The sequence below is a fragment of the Cygnus atratus genome, chromosome 17 (genome assembly GCF_013377495.2).
Source record: "Cygnus atratus isolate AKBS03 ecotype Queensland, Australia chromosome 17, CAtr_DNAZoo_HiC_assembly, whole genome shotgun sequence".
Lineage (NCBI taxonomy): Eukaryota > Metazoa > Chordata > Aves > Anseriformes > Anatidae > Cygnus > Cygnus atratus.
The window spans coordinates 8,763,523-8,788,448 of record NC_066378.1 but is presented as its reverse complement, the minus strand read 5'-3'; the positions used below and the strand labels follow the sequence as shown (position 1 = coordinate 8,788,448).

Below are 24,926 nucleotides of genomic sequence, written 5' to 3'. Positions count from 1 at the left end.
TGCGAACCACTGAAATAGCACAAGACCTCAGTGGTTCAGGCTGGGCTTCCTTTGTCTTCAGACCAAGACATTTTTGCTGAATCTTTCTGGAGTAAGAAGTATCTGTTTTCCTAGTAAGCGGACTGGAAGACCTGGTGTGGATCCCCCGGCCATGCTGGATGCTTTTGCTACAAGGCTGTTTTGAGTTTGTTCTTTCTCCTGGGTGAAGTCACTCCTATCATTTCTCATGGCAGCCTTCCTTCTGTCTGTTCTCCCCTTCCTCTGTTAGCAGGACGTTGCTGAAACACTGCATTATGTTTTATTCGGAGTGCTCCAACCATCACATATTAGAGTATCTCGGGTAACACAGTTACAGCAGGAACATCCAGATGGGCCAAGGCAAACCTCAGGATTTAGCAGTGGATTAAAAGCTGTCATAGTTTATTACAGCAAGGATGAAGAACAGCAAAAGGAGCTATTCCCCTGAGTAAACTTTTCAATCTGCAGCAGTGATTCAGGAGTTCATTTCCTGAAGACTTCAGTCAACCTTGAACTCCCAACTCCTAAAGGCACTTCAGAAAATGAGATGGATGTGCTGAGGCAGTCAGCAGAAAGTACTGGTCTCCTAACAAACACTTTTTATGATGTCTGAGACCACCAGCAATCCCAGTCAGAGGCCTTTCCTTAAAAATCACTGGGTGCTTAAGTGCTTTGCTGGATTGCTGCCCAAGCTCTTCCCAATGTATTTGGTAATTAGATCCCAGCCACAGCAATTTACAGTTAATACTTCCTTCATTCCAAGAAACTCTAACCAGCAGCTGACACTCAGAGCCAAACAGTGCCATTAGCAAGTCACACGCAGAGACGCTCTACCATCAACGCGCAGCCGTGCCCGCCGTACCCTTACAGCGCCTCTGCAGCTTCACTCTGGCTGGGTGCTAACAACTGACATTGCAACGGAGAAGCCAGTCCCTTGTGCCTGCGTGCAGAGCTGAGAAAGTCAGAGTGTCAGGAGGAGGTGTGAAGTCAAGAAAAAAGTCATTCCAGAGATGTCCTGGGTGAAATGGGGGTGTTTAAGGCAGTGCTTTGAGGGGAGCCAGGGCTTGGCTGCCCCACTTGGGGAGCCCACAGCTGCACCACCCAGGCCAGCACCCTGACAGGGAAGGGAGCGGGTGCTGCCTGCTCTTTATTTTTCTGTACTAGGCCTGATCACGTTATGAACTGTGGCTACTGAATGAGGAAGGACAATTACAGTATTGAAAGCCGAATTAACATCTGTCTAACATCTGACCTCATTAACATCTGTCTAACACTATTGATCTGGGGGAGAACTTAAGCATAAATTTAACCTATGTGTATCAGTTAACAGTGGACTAAGTTGGCCAGGCATGGATCATGTTTAATATTACTGTGATCTTAAATTACTATTGTAAGCTGTCTCGGTGCACATGAGTAAAGGACTTCAGAGCTGCACAAGGAGCAGTGTCTCTCCAGGGCAGATGTCCATGCTGTAGAGAAACACACCACTGCATAGGTTTAGGACTAGAGGTTCCAAGAAAAGGCTGATGATGCCACAGCCAATCATTTCCATGGACCAGCCGAGGATGGATTAGACCTGATATGTGAAAAAGCCCTTCAAGCACCTTTCGTACAACACACTAAGCATCAAACCGGAGACATCCCGCGGTTGTCTTGGGAAGAGTCTTTGAGAGTTCTTGCTCTACATTGCCTACCGCAGAGCCTGGCTAGAAACCCAGAGGTATTTCCTTTGCACATGACAGAGAGCTTGATGTCAGATCATTTTCTTCTACCCTGGAGAAGATTTTCACTCATTCTTTCCCTTGCATTGAACCAGTTCCTTAAATGAACATTTTTGAGCCAGCCCCCTGAGCCCAACTGTGAGCACTGTCTATGCAGGCACAAGAGCAAAGAGTACAAGAGTGAAGGCTTCAGTTGGCAGACCAGAACCTTGGAAAAAAAATCAAGTACTAACACAGAAAAGGTCACAGATTAGAAACTGGGACAATGAGAAAACAAAAGCTTTTCAGCTGAACATCAGCCTGCTTATGACAGCTCTGTGAGCTTGTAGGCAGAAAAGAAAAAGAAAATTCATTTTCTTTAAACCTTCATTCCACAACTGTTGTATTTCTTCTACTTGCATCCAGTCCAACAGAAAAACGTGACCTCTCTTTATCAGCAGGTCTTACAGTCCGCTCGAGTTGCACTATTTTTTGTAAACAGCTGATACTACTGCTGTGCTGGTAGTTCAGGGGATTACCAAGGAAAGGAAATATTTCCTTCTCCCTTTCTCCTGCTTTCTCTCTTTTCTGCATACGTGCTAATATCAAAAATGAGTTTTGCTTGTAGACCTTAATATGCTGAGTTTAGAAATGGATTAGGCAATACATTTAGAGATTTCTGAGAGCTTTACCTTTCAGGAAGAAATGCAAACAAAACTAAAGCTGCATCATGAATCTTAAAGTATTTAATACACGACATGTTTTTCCAATGAACCACTGGGATGGAGAGGACTGTGGGTTTCCCTCCTTCACAAACTTGACTGGGCATGCAGAACTTCCTCTGCAGTCCCAGCACAAAAGAGCCCCAACATGCTCCATGCCTTGAAAGCTGCAGAATGGTCTGTGTTCATGTTTTAAAGGCACAGCAGGGGAAGAAGAAGGAAGGAAGTTTCATTTTTTTTTTCTCCAGAAATCTGCTGAGCTTTTGCAGCTAATGCTAGATGTATTAGTAACTTTCCAGATGCAGAAAAAAGCTATCATTACTTTTTTTGTTCTGCACTGGCAAAACAGTGAAAATGTGACAAGTTACAAATATCTCCTTTCCCAGCATGAGACCGAAGTGCTGACCAGTCCATGGCAAAAAGCAATGACAGGCTACAAAAGTGATTAGCTTCATGGATCGTGAATCTGTCAGGCAGAGGGCTCCAACTCCTTCCTAATTAATTCTCCTTCTCAACAGAAGGCGTTAACTGTGCAACGACATAACACTCTTTTTCTACTGAGGATGGATTTTCCTCCTCTATCTGAAAGGAAAAAAAAAGAATCAGTAAATAGTTGAGTTCGAGACCTGCTCTTTCTTTCTCTTCCTGTTTTGCAGCTCAAGGATGGCATTCTGTAAGAATCAAGTAATGAAAAGACAACTGAACGAGAGAGCACAGAGCGCTGATACTCTGCATATCTCGAGAGATGAGGACCACTGTATTTACAAGTCAGGTAAAAGGAGAAGCACATTGGCTTTCAGAAAAAGCCACAAAAATCTGGTCAGGTGATACCTTTTCACTATGGCTATGCCCTCTTAGTGTTCCCTTTACAGAATGGCCCTCACTTTGATTTATCATACAGAAGAAAAATCAACTTCTCCTTTTTCCTGAATTTATTTGGGGAAGTGCAGATACAAGATATGATGCAATTCTGCTTGGTGCCGTGAGCTTGTTAGTCTAGGCAGCTCCATAAAGCCGTCAACACTGATGAACAAAGGGTTTGGGAAGAGAATGTTTTTCCTCCCTTGAGTGACAGCTAAATAAATTGAGATAGTTTTCCCTCCACCTCTGCAAGCACTATGACACTCCTGTCAGTATTTGGACATTTGGCTTTAACAGACTTCCCGTATCCATCAATTTTTAGGGTGCTCCTTAACTGTTCTTCAGTACAAACTATGTCTTTTCCTCATTCCACAGTATTTCAGAGCTTCATATTAAAAGGCAGTCAAGGCAAGTCAATTAAAATAGTCTGTCTGGTCCACAGTGATATCAATGGTCATTTTCAGGGTAACAATAAACATAGATCTTAAATCTACTCTGTGCTCCAAGAATTCCCAGCAGCTCTTTTCTCATGCCTTTTTGATGCATTTTTCCTCATTCTGCACCCAAAAGGCTAACAAAAAAATTACCCACATTTCATCAGGAAATTCATCAGGAAAAAAACTTCAGGCTGAACCCTTGCTTCTGTGCTAATCTCAAACACTTCCTGTGTCAATGAATTGCTTCCCTTAATATTCATCAGAAACAAATCATGGAAAAAAAAGTAACATCATATTTTCTATTGCTTGTATGCTAGTTCTTACCAACCACTCTCTGAAGCTCACTTGTCTTTGCTGTGGTGGGAACTGATTTGTCCAGACCGATCGCAGCTTTACAGTAACTTGTGCACAACTTTAACAAAAAGTGTTTTAACAGGTATCAGGTTCCTAAACGTAACCCGAGAGAAGCCTTGGGAACTGCCAATAAATGACTGATGGGCAAATCTATATGCACAGTTACCAAATGCAGCATGAAGATGGCCCCACTTACAGAGACTCCTAACCCTCACATTCAGGATTGTTAGACTCCTCAAAAGTAGCTGCCACATGCATAAAATAAGAGTCCCTGTATTTCAGTGAGATATTTCTGGCTTTCCCCATGCAAATAATGCCATAAACATGCCATCATGTCTAATAATATCAATTTATACATACAAACACGCTAAAACTAGTTTCAATGGGTTTTAAAACAAGCACTCTTATTGACGCAAAAATGGCTAAACTCTCATGGTCACATCCTTCTGTTGTATTTTCCTTTTTTTTTTTTTTTGGTAACTTAACTTGAGTCACTAATATGTTTTGAAATACCATCTGTAAGAAATTTCCAGTCTATCCCCCAGTGTGCCCATTCAGATCTGCCCATGGCTGGATGCACACTGCATCACAAAGCATTAGCCTGATTGGAAATTAATGGAGAAGCTGAAATCTGCTTTCAAATGCTCTTCAGAAATCCCCAGAGAAAATGTATCCCCCATGTGACTTTATTTTTAATGGTACTAGACTTGCATTTAAGAAAGATCCCAACTAAATTTCAAGCAACATGTATTCTGCTTAATTTTAGGTGATTTATTAGACATTAATAGCTTGTTTAGATTTGTCAAGTGGTACTCAAGATTTCTGAAAGATTCTGGCCCTTGTTCCAACTGGATTTTTTTAGCTTGCATCCTTTAAAAATAAAAACTAGACAAGAGATGTCCACACAATGGTGGTCTTACAAAGTTTTGCTTTGAGATTGGGGATCTCTCTGATCTTGAGCTTGAGTGGAAGGTAAACATCACTGAAGACAATGAAGTGATACTAAATAAAGGCAAAACCAAAGGAATTTTGCCAATTTGCCAATAAGAGTTCTTTAATTCAAAGTTCTTACCAGCAAAATATATTCAGAAAATACTACCTTTTGCACAACTTTTTTGAACTTGATTCTGGAAACTACACTTTCTATATGGGAGAGAGAAAATACTCTCATCTCAGTACTTTGCCAAAAGTACAACCTCATATTTCAAATAGAGAAGGTTTACAAAAAGCTACTCAAGAAGCCAGAAAATGTTTTCTAGGGTGCATTCACAAAATTAGCTTCTACCTCGTGGCACCACTTCCTGTTTGTGCCATCAAGGGTCATTACTCCCAAGCCAGCAATGTGGAGTCAGCTCTTCAGCTGCATTTCTGATAGCCCCAAAATGGACTACACGTCTTAAGATACCATCTCCTACAGTAATGTCTCACCCATCACAATTCAAGTTCACTCTAGATGAAGAAAATAAATAGTGGAGAAGGAATAATTTTCAATAAATAACGTATAAGAGTAAACTCACCATTTTCTATTTGCACAGAGCGGTTTGCCATATCCTTGAAGCTATTTGTTATTCAGATAATGATATGTAAATACAGAAAGTTATCCTTGACTATTAAAAAACTACTGCAAGTATTTAATATTAAAAATTCAGGGTACTTTTATTTAACTTTGATTATCTCAATCCCTCAGCTGGTGCTCTTGGTGCTGGACAGAGGCTGAGTATCACTGTTATCTAGAAATGTAGGGCAATAAAAAAGAGTTTTCAAGGTAACTGCTGCATAGCTCTTCACAGATTTCATTACAGGTTTGCTGTCACATTGCAGGGTGGTGGTAAGGAGGAGGATAGAGGAATGCAATCATTTTCCACTATTACTTCAGCTAACAATGTTTTTTATGGTCTCGGGAGGACATACAACAACGTTTGGCAAACAATCTTTTCTTTAATGGGCTCCGGTGTCTTTCACAGGAGACCAGCTTTAATCTCTGGCCATATCCAGTTACGCAGCTGAATGTTTCTTCCTACCTATGTACAAATACAGGGTGGTTGGAGGAGTAAACCACCAAACAGGAGGTCAGACATAAACTGCGGTAACCCATCCCTTCACTGTCTGCTGAAAAAGTAATGAGAAGCTCTTAATGCTGCCCCGTCCCAGCAGCTGCGAGGCGGGTCGTGGCCCCAGTAATCCCAGCGCTCGGCGTGCTGAGGTGATGCAGAAGCCTATTGGACTAAAAAGCAACGGCCTTGAAATGTTTCAACTGTAGTCACGGGGTTTTTCCTCTTGCTTTTAATGGATCAGTTTCTGTCAGAGTGAAAACAGAGCAAGTTTATGGTATGTGGGAAGAATTATAGTTCTAACACAGCAGTGTTCCAAGAACAAATGCATAAAGAACATTGATTTAGCACTGAAAATGGGAGTATTAAATCCATGATGTTTAGATGCTTTATATGAGATCAAGCAGAGAACCTGGCAGCAGGAGCAGCGTGTTTATGAAAAGGCATGTCTCAGAGTCAAGCAGAGAGGACAAATGAAGGTGCATGCGCTGCAGGAATTTCCTTTGGTAGGCAGAGGTAGGAAACGGCCCGACAAAGCCTCTTTAACAACAGTTGATGGAGCACACCTGAAGATCTCAGTGGACTTTGGGTCAGAACTCTGCAGAATAAACCATTGGGCAAACATAGCTCTGTGAAAACCTAACAGCAGTCAGATCCCGAAGTGCTGATGGGACATTTACATCCTTCTCAGTGATACTCGCAGGATGGTTCCTTGCATGTTATAACTACTTTACAAAATGTCCTATCCAAACAGAGCAGTTAAGCATGTCTTAACTTTACCAGGGTTACTCATACACTTAGAACATATTTAAGTGCTTCATTGGACTGGAGCCTAATTGCACTTTTACAGCTTTTGTTTAAATTAGAGGCTAGCTAGAGGTGAAGAGCACAGTATTGAACAATTTCACGCGTTTAGAAGTTAAATGTTAACAAGTTTCTTACCTTTTAATTATTTCAGGCACTTCAGAAAACTTGAATTTTAATTTAATTTTAGTTACATTTAGAAATAAAAACATTTCTTTAAAAATACAGCAACATTTTCTGTCTAGCGTGAAGCTAATATCTAGGGCACACACTTTATAGCACTAAAACAGTTCAACATATAGGGATTTTTTATATTTATGAGCTCTTATCCTGATTCAGAAAAAACAGGCCAGCATGTGATTTCTTTTCACTCAGGTTGACAGAAATTAGACACGTCCTAGACCAGGCAAGATACTCAAGTGTGAGTTTGAATTTGAGCAGGCCAGGATCATACATGAGTATCTTCTTGGTTCCAAGAAGCTATGGGCTTTGTAGCATGTCAGTATTGTCCTGGTTTGGTTTCAGCTGGGATGGAGTTCATTTTCCTCCTGGTATAGTGCTGTGTTTCGGATTTAGGATGAGAATAATGCTGATAGCACACTGATGTTTTGGCTCACCCCATCCTAGTGTGCATGTGTAGCGGGGCGTGAATGGCTGGGTGGTGCTCAGCTGCCTGCCAGGTTAAACCACCACAAGTATTCACACACTGCTCCTGCCCAAATCTGTCTGCTTAGAACAGATTTCCTTTTTTACTCTGTGCTGTCTGGTGGTTTTTCCTGCTTCCTATAGGCCAATAGATATTTTAAAGTCACACCCTCAGTGTTTGAGGATTTGAATTAGTTTGCCATCAGAGAGAAACCTAGAACTAAGTGCTCTGCAGTGGAAGAACAGATCATTTCCATTAACCACCCGCCCAGCAGACTGAAGCTGTATTCACAACCATGCCCTTCTTCATCCCTTATCTATAGACAGACACGTTCAACTTGTTTCATCCAGACTATTTGCTCAAGCCTTTTCGTACAGAAACTTTCCCCCCACGACTCGCAGATTCCCTGATCTGTCAGGCAAAGGAGCTGAGTGCTCCTCTCCGAGCAAACAGAACACAAATTCCCCGCCTCTTGGGTACACTTGGGTTAATAACACCACGGCAATAAGCCACCGAACTAGCTGTAGGTCATGTATTTATTTCCAGGCAGTGAAGAAAATACAGGAGCAAAGCTTCAATGTCATTTTTATCTTGAGTTTAATGTAAACTGCACCATGACCCTCTGGGAGAACTGCGTCCTAATGAAACATCCATGGAGGAGATGAAAGCTTACTCTGGCTGCTGAATGAGACAACTGTTCACTTTGTGGATAGAAATAACTAAAATTTATGCCTTTCCTTTGGAATTTTAGGGGTACAGTCTAACTTAGCAACAGCACCCAAGGGTATTTTAGTGTATTGTTTTAATTATTATTGCCACTATTAATATTATTTTACCATTAGTCAAGTCTGAACTACCATCTCTGCCAGGAAGGTATGTTTCATACTACCCTAGAGGCTAGCCCAGTGCTAGGTCATTTTGAAGACAAAATACATAAATGCAGACTAACAAAAGTCTGGAAGCATAGAATAAATAATACACTCATCCCTTGGAGCAAAGAAGCAAATAAACTAATTAAGAAACTAGTTGACAATCCAGAGGCATCTCGCACAGGTAAAATGCAGCTCCACGGGGTTTCATTTCTAGGAGCTGAGAGACAGAGAGCTTTCTGCATAAGCAATACACAATTAGATGAAATCTCCTGTAATTTAAAGTTGTCTAATGCCTCATTGATAAATCCCACCACACGCACTCACTAAAAATTGTGGGAGCACTGCTTAGACCAAGGGAATTTGGATTTTGCTTGATGTCTGCATAGCAATTGTCCTCATTTTCTCTGTTTAATCCAGACATATTAGGAGAGAGATGTCTTTCTGCATGGTAGCCAGCTCTGCTGTTCTCCTCCATTGAATGGCTTCTTGTTATTGCTTAAGTGATCCCTACATGATGTATTGACTATATTATAATTTTCTGCAGAAAACAGAGAATAATGCTGCCTCCTCTTCTCTCACTACCCTTAACCTTCTGCTGAGCAAGGGCCTCCCAGCTTTCTTTCTGGGGAGGGGAGATAAGAAACATTGATTTGCAGCATATTCCAAATGTTATTTTCACTTACATAATAACGTATATACCAAAGTTTGTCACAGTAAGACACAGAAGATTCTTACCTTTAGAAATTGCAACCCATACCAACTTTCTTGGCAAAGAGGAACTTTGCCTCCAATACTCATTAATTACAAACTTGGGCTACTCATCTTTCTAAGACAGAGCATTTACTTGCACACTAAATGAAAAAGATGATATACTAGGCACACAGAGAATGCTCTTCTTGTCCCCAGTAACCCTGCCTTTACCATACTTCATCTTGTTAAAGTATCATCACAAGCTTTGTGTGAAAAATTAAATTTCCCAGTTGAGTTTCCCCAGCGCTCACAAGGCTGTTCTTCCCAACGCACAAAATTGTCAAGAACCACAGATATCAGGAATCTGATTTTACACCACATTTCACACACTGATCTCCTTCCCTTATACACTTACACAGAGAGAGGATTTTCTGAGCCTTAGGAACCTATACTGCAAACTGCCTACTCCACAAGGGTCATTTATATACTCCTAGGCAGCCAGAAAACAGAGATGACCGAGATCAGCCTGGTGCTGGCTTTACAAAAGGGACATCGAGGCACAGGCTTGGGGCTCCTGCTCCTCAGGGCTTGCACCACATTTCAGGAGAAGTGTCCAGGAGGGGACTTTGAACTGCTGCAGGATTTCTTGTAGCCGAAAGGATGCAGGTCAGAATGGCATATTTCCAGCTGAGCAATAGTTTCTTACTGTGATAGCCAGTTGGTTTGGTAGAAGTTGAGGGAAAAGTGCACAGACTGCATTGGAAGTGCCTATTAGACCTCCACCTGGCAAGGTGACCTGGTTTGACTCTGGTTTGTTTTTGAGACCATAGCATAAAGTTTAGAGGTAATACAACAGAAGACAAGATTTTTTCAGAAAGCTAGAGAAACAGAGAATAGAGCCCCCATACTTCAACATCATAAAACTATCGAACACCTCAAGTGGCAGGTGCTGTTTCAGAGAAACAAAACCTTGGAAAGCACCTAGATCAAGAGAATCAAGACGGGGAGCTTACATTTGCCAGACTGTGACAGCCCAGTACTTCTGGCAAAGGCTAGTTTTAAGAGTCTCTCATTTTTATTAGCACTAAATTCGCTCAAAACAAGAGACATGGGCAAAACAAGAAGTGACACTATTAAAATGAAACACAGCATCAACTCGGAGTCCACAGTTCAGTTTTATTTCAGATGAAGAGTAAATTGTCTGACATTTTGGCCTGTTCGTGTTTTTATCGCAAAGACACAAACAACAACTAAAAAACCTTTATGTTATTTGACCTGAAACCTTGACTTTTTTATACTGTGAAACCCATCCAACTAAAACAAGTACCAAAATCAGCTAATTTTTAATGTTACATCAGGAAGGCAGTTGGAGATAATACATACTTCTTATTGTCAGCTGAACTAAATTTGCACATTTTAAGCTAGGAAAGGGGAACAACTTCACCTAAAGACATGGGAAGAACTTCTTCGAAGCTGTAAGAATACCAGGTATAGTGTAACAGAGATGCAGGTAAGATGACATAAAAGGAAAAAATAATAATAATACAGCCCTGAATTCATTGCCTGGCTTGTTCTGTTACCTCTTTTTATCCTGTAATGTAATACCAGGGAATGTAACACAACATGACAGTTCAGAAATTTACAGGAATATCCTTTTCTCCCCGGCACTGATAGCGCGCAGCCAACAGCCACAGGCTCAGGGGAGGGAAATGAAAAACTCTACACTGCCAACCCACAACTACAGACGGCTGCAAGTCACTGCTGGACCTCAGTAGTGCTTCCGCATCACAGATACATACACAATTTGAGGACGGCACCCCCACAATTACTCTTCTTAAGGGGAAAATACTCCTGCTATGAAAATATTGTCACTCTCAAGTTCAGAAAATTAGTACACTCTCTTAGTACACTCTTAAACTGTGTTTAAGGCACCTGTAAGGGCGTGGGTCACGAGACACATTTAGTTTATGTTCTGTAAGAAACACTGAGGATGTAAAGCATATTCTTGGTCATCTTTTCTGTTCCTCCTAGCTGAAAAGCATGCTGCCTCCAGCCTTACGCTGCGTGGGGACCTTGTCAGCTTGCCCACGTTGGAAGGTCATTCTTCAACACGTGTTACTCATACAGAAATTCCCTCTTGTTTCTTTATGCCTTGGAGTTGTTAACATTTTGTACCAGATTTACTTGGAACTCCATTTAAACTGACTGTCCTAGGTTCCTGAGGGAGAGACCTTCAGAGGACGTTACATACTACACATCTACGGCAATGCTTCCATGTCTTCTCCTCCTCCACTGAATATAAAGGCAGCCTAGTTGACCACTTTAAATTATATGTCTAATTTTTAGTCAGTGTTATGCAACCCACCTTAGGTAAGCTATTCATGTATTCAGAAGTACTTTCTGGTGCAGACAAATTGCAGGGAATGGCTTCCAGTCTTACTGCATTCAAACACCACATTGCAATCAGTTATTTTTCATGCTCCCTAGTTAATCAAATTCAGCCTCCACTAAATCTTCATTTATTAATGCTGACAGTCATGCAGAACTCGTCTTCAACAATTAATATACACAAAGACACTGCAAAAATGTAACAAGAGGAAAATTACTGCATTTGAATGTAAGATGAATTTTTGGAAAAGGTTGTTCATCTTTATGATTCTGTTTAATTTAGACCTGCTAGTCCTCCTTTCATTATCCAATGGACTAGTGTTAATAATCAAGATCTATGTTGCACGCCTTGTGGTATAATTAAAGTCACTACTAAATTGGAAAGCCCAACTAGTACTAAACAAAAGGGAATCAATAATGCACCTGATGGGAAAAGCCAGAGAAAACTTCTACTGCATATCAGAAATAACTGCGAGATATTGCCACGTGTCCAGTGCTGCTACCATGGACACAGAACGGAGTCCGAATCTGCTTAGGAGCCATGCCCTGCAGAAAACTCTGGTACCCTGGGGGGTCACCCACCCTTATGAACAGCAGAGCAGAAAGCTGAGCATTACTTTATTGCAGTCTGGGCACTCTCATGGTCCTACTGCATGGTCATGCCCTACTGCAAAAGGCAGTACGAGATCAAGCAAAGGCAATCTGAGAATCATCCCGATGATCAGCTGGCCTCAAACACTGGTTAGAAAGTTACTCAGTGATTTTTTTTATTATTATTGGAAAATGTGGTCATAGTGTTAGTCTCATCCTCAGGCAGTCTTCTTGTTGGAGAAATTCAATAGCTAATTGAATATTCAAAGATCTAATGGTAACTTGAGGTGCTGGAGACAAAGTTTTAAGTCCACATTCCAATTAATGTATCATCATATTCATGCTCCAAGAGAGGCTGGGAGAAGACTTACAGTACCTTTATAAATAGAGTCAAATCACGAATACGGGTCTCAGTGAGGGCTACATAGTCAGAGTACAATTGCAGGGCACTGGGTGTAACGTGCAGGGTCTGGCTGGTAGTATCTGTGGTTCACAGGGAGTTCCCTTTCCCAGCCAAAGGAGCAAGTGATTTTCCCATTCCTTTGTGGGCTTGCACAGTTCCAGCCTCAGCCCTTTGCGGCCAAGTAGGAAACATCTCAAAATGCAGCGATAAGCCTTTGGCATAGAGAGGGATACACAAATAAGCACAACTGGCCCTGAGGCAGCAGTATGAGCAAATTTAGGTTGTCAGCTGATATCCCAAATGAGCTGAGTCAGAACTACAGCACTGAACGCTGTGCAGTAGCTGGTCAGAGCCCAGCTCTTTGCAGAGAAAGCAGCACCGGGATTTACTTGGGGCACACCAGTCCCTGCTGCTCTTGGGCACAAAGGAAAGCCCGAAAGTCAGCTCCACCTGGAGCACCCCTCCTGGAAGCTGCAGTGCCGGCTGTGCACGCAGGGCAGCGTGTGTGCAAGGGTGCCTGGGCTCTTTGCAGGGACTCAGCCCGAGGAAAACGTCCAACCCGTGCAACTTGGCAGGGCTGGCTGAGGTCCATATAAAGTCCCAGAGCACACATACACACATGCTCCCTTTGCTCTGTTCAAAATCTGCGTCTGGACATTGATTTGGGATCTAATTAAAACCCTTCCGTTAGTTTCATCTCTTATACAATTTTCCTCCAGTAAATGAGCCCAAGCTGCTGCCCAGAGATAATTCTGGCCACTCCATTTTCTATGTCTGTTTTTCCCTTTCTTTGCTTAAACTTCATAAATGCAAGCAGAATGGGTAAAATGGACTTTTCAGAATTTTAAGAGGATTTTTTAGATATATTAGCAAAGGGTGCAAAAAAATAACCCAAAGTTGAAAAGTTTCCCATTAAAAAAGAAGCCTCACTTAAATTAAAATACTCTTCTGCCTACACTGTGATTGTGAAACACCAAGCTGAAAAAAGGAAATGTTTAATTTCAACTACTGTTTCACTTCACTTCAACCTGATATTAATCTGAAAGTGTTGGTAGAGAATATTGATAGAAAAGTCATTGTTTTAAAACTAAATTTTTCATGGGAATCTAAAAGTGTAATTGGTCCAAACAATTTTGTAAATTTATCATTTATAGAAGATGTTCAGCCTGATATAGAATATTTGCAGGTTTTGTGTGTTTTAAGTTGCCATTTTCTGCTAATCAGAAATTCTGGTTCCTGAACAGCTATGGATCTGTTCCAATTCAAATGTTTCTTGCAAAGGGGCCCATTACATCGCGCTCTGGTTAATCTGGGAAGAATCCTAAAGGTCTGTTTTAATTTGGAGATTCTTCTGTCATTTCTCTAAGCAGCGCGAAGAACACCCGGTGTCCCCAGAGGATTTGAAAAGTGGGTCATGAGGCAGAGAAAGCTGCAGAGGTGGAGAAAATCAAACAGCACCAGGTCTAGCCCTCTCCAATCCATTGATCCAGAAGCTGATGCTCTTCGAAAGCCATCTGCCTCCCTGCCCTGCTCCTGCAGGGCTGTCCAACACGGACAGGCAGAGGAGCTGCCTGCTCCAGCAGCCTCGAGCAGGGGCCATGGCACCAGACCGCTGCTCCTGCCCTCGCAACAGAGAGCTTGCAAACGCACGTGTGATGTGGCTCAAGAGCTGCTGACGGATGCCGCAAAAATCACAGCGAGCCCACAGACCTCTGCGAGCCTGAAGAAAGGGTCAAAATTTACGGGGAGCTCCCTGCACCCTCCAAAGGCTTGAGCTCCCCAGCCACTGACGGGCAATCTCGTACAGAAAGGCTGCTTTCTAGCGACTGGCCTTGGACGAGCTACTGTTATTAAACCCTTGAATGAACAAATCAGATGTCTATTTACTAAGTCTGCCCCCTTGATAGCACTATTTGATCAATTCCAGAATCCTTTCTGATTGGTAATTAAAAAAGTTTTTCCTTAGTTATAGTGTGGAGTGAACCGTTAATTACACTTCAGAGCATCAGAGATGCAATCCCTTTGCTATTGTGAAATGTCTATAGCAAGCTACAGAAATGCTTGCCTCTATACAAGAGCTGAATAAATGAACGTAATTTCCTCAAGACCTGGATTCCTCTGCTTTTTACGGCTAAAGATTTGAGTTGCCTCAGCATTAATAAGTTTGTTCTTTAGGGCTGAATTTTCTCAGTACAAACATCCATGACCATAACACAAAGAAATATTTTCTTTGGCTGATAGAGCCAGCAGACTGAATCCATATATCGGTATTATTATCAGCACTGAACTGCCACAATGCACTCGGCATCAAGTTGCACAGAAAAGATCAGTTAAATTAAAGATCTTCACCAAGCGGCGACAATTTCTTGTAAAAGCCAATTTAGCCCTTATGGAAGCTCCAGGATCACATTAACTTTTCTCAGAAGTATGCATAATGCATCCCAGCAAGTGGTTTTGACAAGTGCATGTGTGCATATGTGTGGATGTGGCCTGCATGCAGACAACCCCCAAAAGTTATTTAAATTGCAAAGTCAAGTGTTAGAAAGTTAGAGAATGCCAGATTTACAGGTGTTCAACCTGCTTAATTCAACTTCTTGCAATCCAGCCCATGCACTAAAAAGAACAGGGGAATTGAGGTTAACGTGAGAAAAGATGGTTACATCTGAAACATCTGGTTATCTGACACTTCCCAGTTTTCCAGGGTGCCACATTGCAAAATAAACAGTGTTGGAAATTTTGGGGGCTTTCCCCTGGACTTTGGATGAAATCCTGTAGGGTTTTATAGGTAAAAGGATGGCTGCAGCTATTCCTGGAGCCTGTTATACCAAATCAGCACGCCCCAGCTAACCCTGCTCTCTCTCTTTGCTCTCAGTACCCCTAACAAATTAAATCACTTGAAGTCAGACAACTAAGCAGGGATTTAGGTGGTTGACTCAGCACTTCTGTTTCAAAGCGTGAGACATCTGTCTGAATTTTGGCTGTGTTGTTCCAGACCTATCTTTGACTAATCACTGTCCCTTTGACATTATGGTAAGAAGAGCATGCACGCAGCCTAGCAGATTTCTCTGCATGTCCATGGTAGGATTTGAGGCCATTCTACATCTATACACATCGGTAGAGTCAACTGATACAGATAGATGTGCTTATGCTTCCCCATGCATATACAGAAGGGCCACTGGACAATACTGACTTCATCTGTGCTTATTACTCAGGTTCATGTCATCACAACCCTCATTCTGAATATGGAAGAACATAAATGGAATTGAATCCAATGACATTTGACTGTTAAATAACCCAGAGAATCACAGAGCAAGCCCTAGCTTAGCCATGTGCTTCCAGGGGAAAAATAACCTGCTCCTTACAAGAGAGGCTTCTCCACTGCGCGAAGGAAATAGGGTACGTTAGTGAGGGCTAGAAAGTCCTGCTGATATGTCACTGCTGAGAACAGAGGTCAGGATTTTAAACACTCTGAGCTGTCCACAACATATTTTCCATGGTGGCACGGCCCTTGCAAAAATTTAGCAGATGGGGAGCAAAATGGGGCTGCAGCAGGGACATGCAGAGACCTTTACTACTTTCCTTGTCCCCTACCTTCTTTTGACATTTCCTTAACTTGAGAAATTTTTTTCAAGCTTGGTATGTGCCTATATGGCACAGGATGAAAATAATCCCATCACAAGCATTATGGGTTCCCTTGTAACAAAAACAATCCTGCAAAAGTCTTTTGGCATTAAGGTAGATTTCATAAGTACTTCTATAAAATTTACCCTGGAATTTATATAGTTAATAACAGTACCAACTAGACCACTGTTTTACATTTATTTTCATGTACTTTAACATACCAACAAGATATCGACCCCTTTTCTCTGAGTAAATGAAACAAAATCTCAGGTCACTCCAATACTACAATTATTAGCGGAACATTTGTACGTACTCATCCATCAAGCATAACAAATCCCGAGTATTCTGCTCCACATTGAACTCAAACACATTTCATTCCTGCTACTTGGCCCCTGCATCTTCTCAGAGCACTCAGCTGCACAGTACTCAGCAGCTTCAAGGCAAAAAGTCACTTTTAAGAATTACAAAAATATGCTAAGATCATCAGCACAACTTTAAAATCAGCACATTGGATTTAGATGAAATCCAATGTAAGATGAAAAATACTGTTCAAGGTCACATTGAATAAACTCATGAGGTGTTGGGAGGCTTTGCATTGTTTTATAAAACAAAATTGCAACAGCTCTATATTACATGTCTCTTGAAACTAAACATAGCTTGAAATATCAACTCACAGTATGTTTTTGAACTGTTTTCCCCAGGGTTGTCTGCATTCTGCAGAGAGACAGGGCAAGCATTCAAACTGTGGGAGGTGCAATATCAGAGAAAAAAAGCTGAGACATTTATTACACCATGTTAGGATCAAACTATAATTTTGTAATTATTGTGTGAATTGTAATCGCAAGCAAGCTATTTACTGTCATTGCTCCGATTTGGCACACAAACACAACATGCACAAAATCTGCTGTTGTCCCCTGCACTGACTGAGCGATTCCCATCTTGAAGAAAAGGCTCTGAGCTCCAAGCATTATCTGCACTGGCAGCAGGTAGGAAGGCAGAGCACGATGCGAGTGCATGGGAAAAGCATCCTGAGAGCATCCTGACTCCCCATCCAGGCTTGCAATTTTACTGCAGTGGAAGGACACGGAGGTGATTCCAATTTAGGAGCCTTCTTGGTCACGCTGCCTGACTGTGCACCTCTTTAGTGCAACATTATTATTACTATTTTTTTTAATTTGCTGTGTGGGAATGAAAATACCTCCTGAAAAGCAATTATACTGCTGCGTGTTTACTGAAGATATACTAGAGGATGGGAGAAAATGCTTATTCTACCAGAAGATGATACTGGACAAAGATGGTTCAAAAATAAACAAAGAGTTCAAAGACAAGATGAACTAAAAGATGATATTTCTGATCAAATTTCTTCTAAAAGAAGACTAAGCCTGGTATATTACAAGTTCCATATTTGTATAGCAAAATCATGTTTACTTTCATAAATCATGTCTATGCAACCCAGATGATTTTTTTTTTCTGGTTTTCTCACAGACTGGCCATGGACTTCATGCATTGTCTTGGGCATTAATTCCACCCTGCTTCTCAACTTAAAAATGAAAAGTCCTTCCTTTTTAAAAATGGAATATAGAGGGAATAACATAAATATAAATGACAAGCAGACTGAGAAGGGCTGCATACAAAGTCAGACAAAGAGTGATTTTCCCATAGCTATTTCCTAAAGCTTATCTCAAAGATCTGGTGGTTTAGTTGTCTCCAGTACAGAATTAGAGCAGAGTATCTAAACCATGCAGAAAGTCAAACTCAGCTTTGCCTTATGGCTACAATGCACACTTATCACCTGTTAAGTAAGCATTCAGGCATTGTACTACACAGTGAATAAGAAGAGGTTGACTGTTCTGGCCTCTGGCATGCAAATATGTGCCACAAGTAGGGAGTGAAAACTGCCTCTCAACATGAGAGAGCTCCCGAGAGAGCCTGGATTTGACTGTGTGCGCATCTGTAGGTGTCAGAGACAAAAAAATAAAGATGCTGCTCATGAGAAAGACAGCAGAAATTTCTAATAGAATATGGCAACCGAATGACAGCTGAATCTTCTCTGGTACAAGTGGATAAAACTCTTCATATAATAAGACCTTCTGCCTTCCCCAAACTTTCACTCATTTTTCAAAGGAATTTTAATCGGAAGGGTTTTCTTGTAACTTGTAAGTATCTAGACTCAATTCCAGCACTGAGGTCTAACTAGAACCATCTCAAGAGCGTTAAACACCACAGGGAAGGCCGTTCTCCCAGTACCTCAGACCGTTACTCATGCAGCACGGCCTGACAAGATTACCAAAACGAGCATGTCAAATGGCTTCTCTGAATGAATCATCAAAGCTTCCAGGTAAAACTGTGGAAGAGTATAACCTGAAGTGAAACAGCACTGCATTGCAAACGCTCTCATCCTTCCCAGAGCTGCTGAGCTAGATTCAAGCTTTGCAACCTTTGATTTTCTATTTCCTGGTAGAGCATTCTCATTTCTTATCCACCTGACTGTAGCAGCTAACAACAGGCCAGGTCAAACCTCGCTGAGGATCACTTGAAAAATTTCACACCGATTTTAAGGGACTTTGAACCAGCTCTGATGTGCAGCTCAAATATTTGCATGATAACTGCAGACTACCTTTTTCCCAGGATTATTTCATGGTAGATTTTTATGATACATTGACACAAATGTGACATATAAGCAGTATCTTATTTTTCTCTTTGCCACCTCTTTAATCTAGGTTTTCTTTTGTATAACAAGCGTCTGAGAAAACAAATGCTGAGTCAATACTTCTGAGATTAGATTAATATGTAACACAGCTAATGAAATTTGTGGTTAAGCGGAAGTTTTGTTTTGCTGGATTTTGTTTTTGGCAGCTTGAACTGCCTAAAATCCTAATTCAATTGCAATCTACTCACAGAGCACAGCTGTTTTGCTTGGCTAAACTTTTCTCTCCACTTAATACAATATTTTTTTATTTAACTTTCAGTTGTGTCTAGGAGCCCCAGTGGGTTTTTTAAAACTGAAGATTATTATTAGAAATTAATTAAGTATTCTTTTCAATTCTGTCTCCTGAGAGCAACTAGGCATTGCTGCTGATCTCCTCGGCATTAAGACATTACTGATTGTCATTCACAGGATGACAGAGAGGATGTCTCATCTGGAAGATGCATAACTCCACAAACATAGAAGATTTGAAAGGCATTTTATAAAAAACACAACAAATCAGTACAAATCTTAAACATACAATTCCATTGTCAAACATAACCCAGGCATGTGAATTCTATAACACTAGAATAAAAATATACACACATTCCAAAGACAAAAAAATCTAATTGCAATTACAGGACCCTGATGAATTACACTTTATGTTTCATACAGTAGACTCCAACTAAGCAAATCTAAGAACATGAAGTGCAACTAAAGAAAAGGCAGATTTGCTAGGGATTGTTCTTATTTGTTTAAGTGTCTACAAAGTACCTGTTATCATTGCCCCACCTTCCATGGCACCTGACTACAAGAAGCAGACTAAGGCTGCCAGCTCTGATGGTGGGCTCAGCTGTCTTACCTGGCCTTCTCCAAGTGAACAAAACCCAACGAACATCAATATCCCCAAGTAATTTTTGATCTGTGGCCTTGAATGTGTGTATTAATGCATTACTCACAGAATTAGCTATGCATTTGATGCAGTACTTCATGCTTGAGATGGCAGTTGGTCTTTTTAATTTTCACTAAACTGGAGTCACCGTCCCTGGGGGTCTTTAAGAAAAGGTTGGATGTGCAAGTACCATGGTTTAGTGGGTAATATTGGTGGTTGGGGGACAGTTGGATCAGGTGATCTTGGAGGTCTTTTCCAACCCCAATGGTTCTATGACTAAATGTTGTCAGGCTAACCAGGAAGGGATGTGGAGAAAATAATTGTCATCAAGGGTCCAGAGAACAACAATCAATCACTTGCTGTAATAATAATGTGGAATTCAGCTTACTTTTTTGGTCTGTAGTCAGGGATGGATCTGTCCAGAGATATCCTGTCACTGAGTTGGGCGTTGTAGCCATATTCTTCATATTTAGTCTCTGATTCATGGCTATCATCTCTCAGGGTAGCAGCCATTCCTCCTTGGCCCAAGCCTCCTGGACCTTCAACTAATCCCATGGGCTTTGCGAGACCTAAATGGAAGAAAAAAATTGAATGGTAACGTAAAGGAAATGGATCTAACCTCTTCTCTGACCTCAGAAGTTTTTAGAAAACAAGATCTGAACTCCCATAAAACCCAGATCTGAAACCCTCATGACTCTGCAGAAATTATCCTCAGCTTTTCAAACCAAAGCCCATATCAATACATCTTGCATTATCACTGCATAATTACAAATGAACAAACTATAAAGAAGTAATTATCAGCTTTCACAATTTCCCTTTTTTCCTGCATAATTCCGTGGAAACAGGAATCTTGTTTCCAAACATTTCAAAACGCCTAATTATCCTTGATTTCATCTCACTGTATCTGCATTTGAAACACACAAAATCAGAACACACTCATATTAAGAGGTCTTAGGGAACTGTTACCAAACTTACCACTTCTCATATTGGCCTGTTCTGTGGATTAGGCACCCTCCCTGCTGAGTGTGTTCAAATGACAGTTACCACCACTGAACGTTACACAAACAAGATCACTTATGAAGTCCAGCAGAAGTTCACATACTCAGGAGAGATGGAAAAGGAATATGGGGAGAAATTGGAATTGCTCCAGATTTTCTCTGTCCTTCAGATCTATGCCAAGTGGAAAATGCAAACTGTGTAAGATACTCAGCTCTATAAAGTTTATGGGATCAGAAAGTTTGGACACACTTGACATAAAACAATTAACCTAGCAATGCTCAGTGCTAAGACATTAGCCAGTCAACAATTATCTGATAGGTTTTATTCACTAGTATATTACTGCTCAACTCAAAAATACATTTAAAACAAAATGAAACAGACGTTTAAAATGTCCATATGATCACATTGCCAAGAACATCTTCCATGGCAACAGGCATTTAATTTGGTGCTGAATTCTGAAAAATAAGTTCCTCAAATACCCTATGTTTAATGTCGACGCTTTTCTTTCCAAAAGGCTGACTATCAACAAGTCATTATAAGCTAAAAAGTTATTCATAATAGTCTTCGGGATACCATACTGAAATGTGTAAATATCCTCCAAATCATCTGCAATGCAGAGCAAAACAATTAGAGTTTGACCTGCTCACCATTTTCCAAATTAAGAATTTTTCAAAATGAATACATTAATATTTCAAATAAATAATTAAACGGGAGAGAAGGGCAGAGAAAAGAAAAACTGTCAACATTTGCTAGCAACAGACAAGCAAGACGGCACAAAGCTGAGAATGGCTCCTCCAAGTCACAATAAGGTCTGTGACAATTTAGCCCCTCATGCAGGAATTTATCTTGCATCTCATCGCTAACACTGTCCTCACTTGTTAAAACTCCATCATCTCTGTTTAACCACAGAAGGACAGAAGAGAGGAACAGTGGCTCATTAGTGGTTTGAGAGAGTAAAGTTAGCGTTTTCTACTATAGATGCTTATGAGGAAATCTCATGCTAGGGTTAAATGCAACACTACAAAGAGTCTGCCTGAACATAAAAGGACCGAGTACCTGCGGTACTTAGGAATTTTGGTACTGAATTTCAGGCATCCCTACTAACATACAGACATCATACTGCAGCGATCCCAAGTCAGGACATCTTCCTTGTGTCTTTGATGCCTTCTTCATATTTCACATCACCATATACTGAAATGCTCAACTGTCTCAGAGCAAATCATGAGTCTTAGCAGGACAAGGAGAGAAGAAGGAAAACAAGGGAGCCCTACAGAAAAATAGCCTTGCCATGGCCACGCTTTTGAAAAATTCAGACAGCTGTAAGCATTCAAGCCTAGTGAATTGTTGAAAAGATGGGAAAACATGGAGCTCATGCAGCCACGGTCTCATTACAGGGGTGTGTGGGAGGTGAGCTCCACGTGTCACTAGCAAGTGAGATCAAGCAGAGAATGATGAGCAGAAACCCCACAGGCTACCCAGGCATGACAGGAAAGTGGAAAGATGAAGCTTTATAACAGAATCTTGTTACAAGGTTTAGTTTTGCTGGGACACACAGAGAGAAAAGACCAAAGCACCAAGCCACTGGGATTGAGATGCTGATGTTTAATCACCAATGAACTTCTTCAAAGCTGTAAGTGAAACAAAATGCCAGTAAAAATGAAAGGTACACTCAAGGCAAGGGAATGTCATATCAGTAGACAGCTCTGCTCTTCAGTCAGTCCCAGTACCAAACTGGGATCTCGGACCACCTTTGATAACTCATCCCCCAGTGTTTGGTAATGCAAAACCCACTGTGCCCTCCCACTGTGAGCCCTCCCACTGTTTAGTGACTACTCTTCCTCCAAGGCTACGTAGGCTGCCTTCCCCTCCCAGACACATTTTCCTCCAGTAATGCATGGAACTAACCCAAAAGACAAGCAGGAAACTGCTTGTATACTGTCACAAAATGAACAAGAAGAATGCAAGATATCATTTCAGAGGGACTGAGTGGAGTCCCAGCACAGCAACTATTCTAACTCATCACCATTTTGGTAAAAAAATAAATTAAATTAAATAAATTAAAATAAAATAAAATAAATCACACAGAATTAACAACACAAACCACTAAAACTCAGACAATTTGGATCTAATGCAAAAGCTCCAAAAAAAGTAAGCTAAAAGTTTCCAAAGTTTATGATGATTATTTCAGATATCTATATAATTTTAATTCATTGCACTATGCTACTCTTGAAATGATGGAACTGTCTCGAGGTATTTGCAGAAGCATTTGGAAAGTCTTTGCATACTTGGCTCAGCCACGCTCCTCCTCTGTGCAAAAGCAGTGGGGGGTAAGAGTATTGTGATCTTAGACTGACCTTAGCCCACTTGAAAGCCTGATTTCTCCTTTCTCAGGAAAAACAGACTCGAGCCAGACCTCTGACCGTGAGTGCTAGCTCATGAGTCACAGTTTGCTGCTGAATACACTGGCAGCAGTTCACTCGGAGACAAATCCAAATCACAGCACTGCGTTGAATCACTGCTTACTAGGAGCCACAACTGAGCATGCTGAATCTGGCCAGGACTTATGATACTGGTTGTAATCCTCTGGTGCAGTCCTGACTGGTTCTGTTTTAATTATTACAAATATTATGATACCTTCAGTTTGCTATTTATGCATAAACACACCAAGAGCTCCTACTCTGAATGACTAATGTTAGCTCAAGATGATATCTTGAAAAACAGTATTTTCCCCCTGAAAATTGAACAGATTTATTTCATGCATTCCAAACTATTCTTTTTTATTGCTCACATTTCTCTGTAGAAATGTACCTTATGAATCTTTCTTCCACTAAAAATGGTTCGAAAATTTCTGAGAACCTCCCATTGTTGCTTTCAGCAATCATCATAAAATAACTAGGGTAACGTTAGTGATCAACCTGTAGCTGGTATTATATTTCTGCATTCTGCAGGGACAGAGAGAAACTAGCACAAGGGAAGCTTACAATTTGGAATTGATATAATCTTGTCTCCAACTGGGTTGTGAAAAGGAGGAAGCTGTAAGCAAAAAATGGGTATCATGATATTTCGAGTATTTAGGGGCTGTGACTCCTCTAATGAAACAATTTCCTGCCTGAAGAGCAAAGAAACAGATAGCCATGGTTTGTGTTGAAACATGACTAACTCTTCAAGAGCTGTGTTGCAGTTACCGATTTCAAATAACAAAACTCCTTTGACCTGATGAAATGCAGCACTTTAAGACATTAAATATATCTGAAAGTATTTCAGGGAGCTTCATTTTGAGGGAAATTATAATGTTTCTCTCTTTTGCTCCACTTTAGGATGAGAGGCCATATGGCACTTTGACTAGCTTTAGTGTTTAACATTACTTCCTTCAGAAGAGAAGTGTCTAAGGTTGCCGTCCCCGGCCTGACAACTAGTCCTTACTCAAGTAATTACAGAAATGACATGTCTGAGACTCCAGATCTCTCCCCCCCCTAAAGGAAGAACATAGCAACCTCATCTTCCTGCAGAACACGGTCTTAGATTTACAGCACTAATGGAAAATAGAGATGCTGCATGCCTGTTTTACTCGTCTTACACATGGCATTTAAAGAGGGCTCAGTTGCCAAGAAAAGTCAGCAGTTCCTCCCCCACCCACAAAGAGCAAACAGGCCTTATTAAAAGGGAGTCAAATTAGGCACTTCAGAAGCTAAAGAATCCAGAAAGCTAGATACTTCATTAAGCCTATGTCCTTGAAAGACTGCAACGTGGAAATTTATTTGCTGATCGTTTAGAATCATCTGGGCTGGGTTCTGATGTTACATCAAAGCAAATTGAAGATGAGTTCATTAAAGTTAACTGACCTGCTTTGATGAAAGGGACTCCAAGATGTGGCATGCTTGTTTGACTTCAAGCAATGATTTAATTCCAGTAGTTGAAAACTTCATTCTTTATACTACCTGTTCCTGCAGTTTACAGAACAAAATGCTTGCATCTTTAAGGTACAAGGAAGAGGGGAATGAAACTTTCAACACACAGGGGGCATCAAGCAGCTCGCTTGCAAATTCTCCTATGAGAGAAATAGCTAGATAGCCTTCCAAACCATGCATAATGACAATTACTTCGTATACTTCACTCCTAAATCTGATATTCTAGCTCTTCATGCTGCTAATCTGATTTCTTCTAGGAAAAAGTCATCATCTGACTTGCTGT

At 40.9% G+C, this 24,926-nt stretch overlaps 1 protein-coding gene across 1 annotated transcript in view; it reads right to left on the bottom strand.

Annotated features, from left to right (window-relative positions):
• GALNT9 (polypeptide N-acetylgalactosaminyltransferase 9) overlaps positions 1 to 24,926 on the bottom strand; it is a 139,284-nt gene that overhangs the window by 93,387 nt on the left and 20,971 nt on the right. Inside the window, exon 2 of the mRNA XM_035556844.1 lies at positions 20,125 to 20,305. Within this exon, the coding sequence (XP_035412737.1) occupies positions 20,125 to 20,305 (181 nt within the window). The remainder of the gene's footprint in view (positions 1 to 20,124; positions 20,306 to 24,926) is intronic.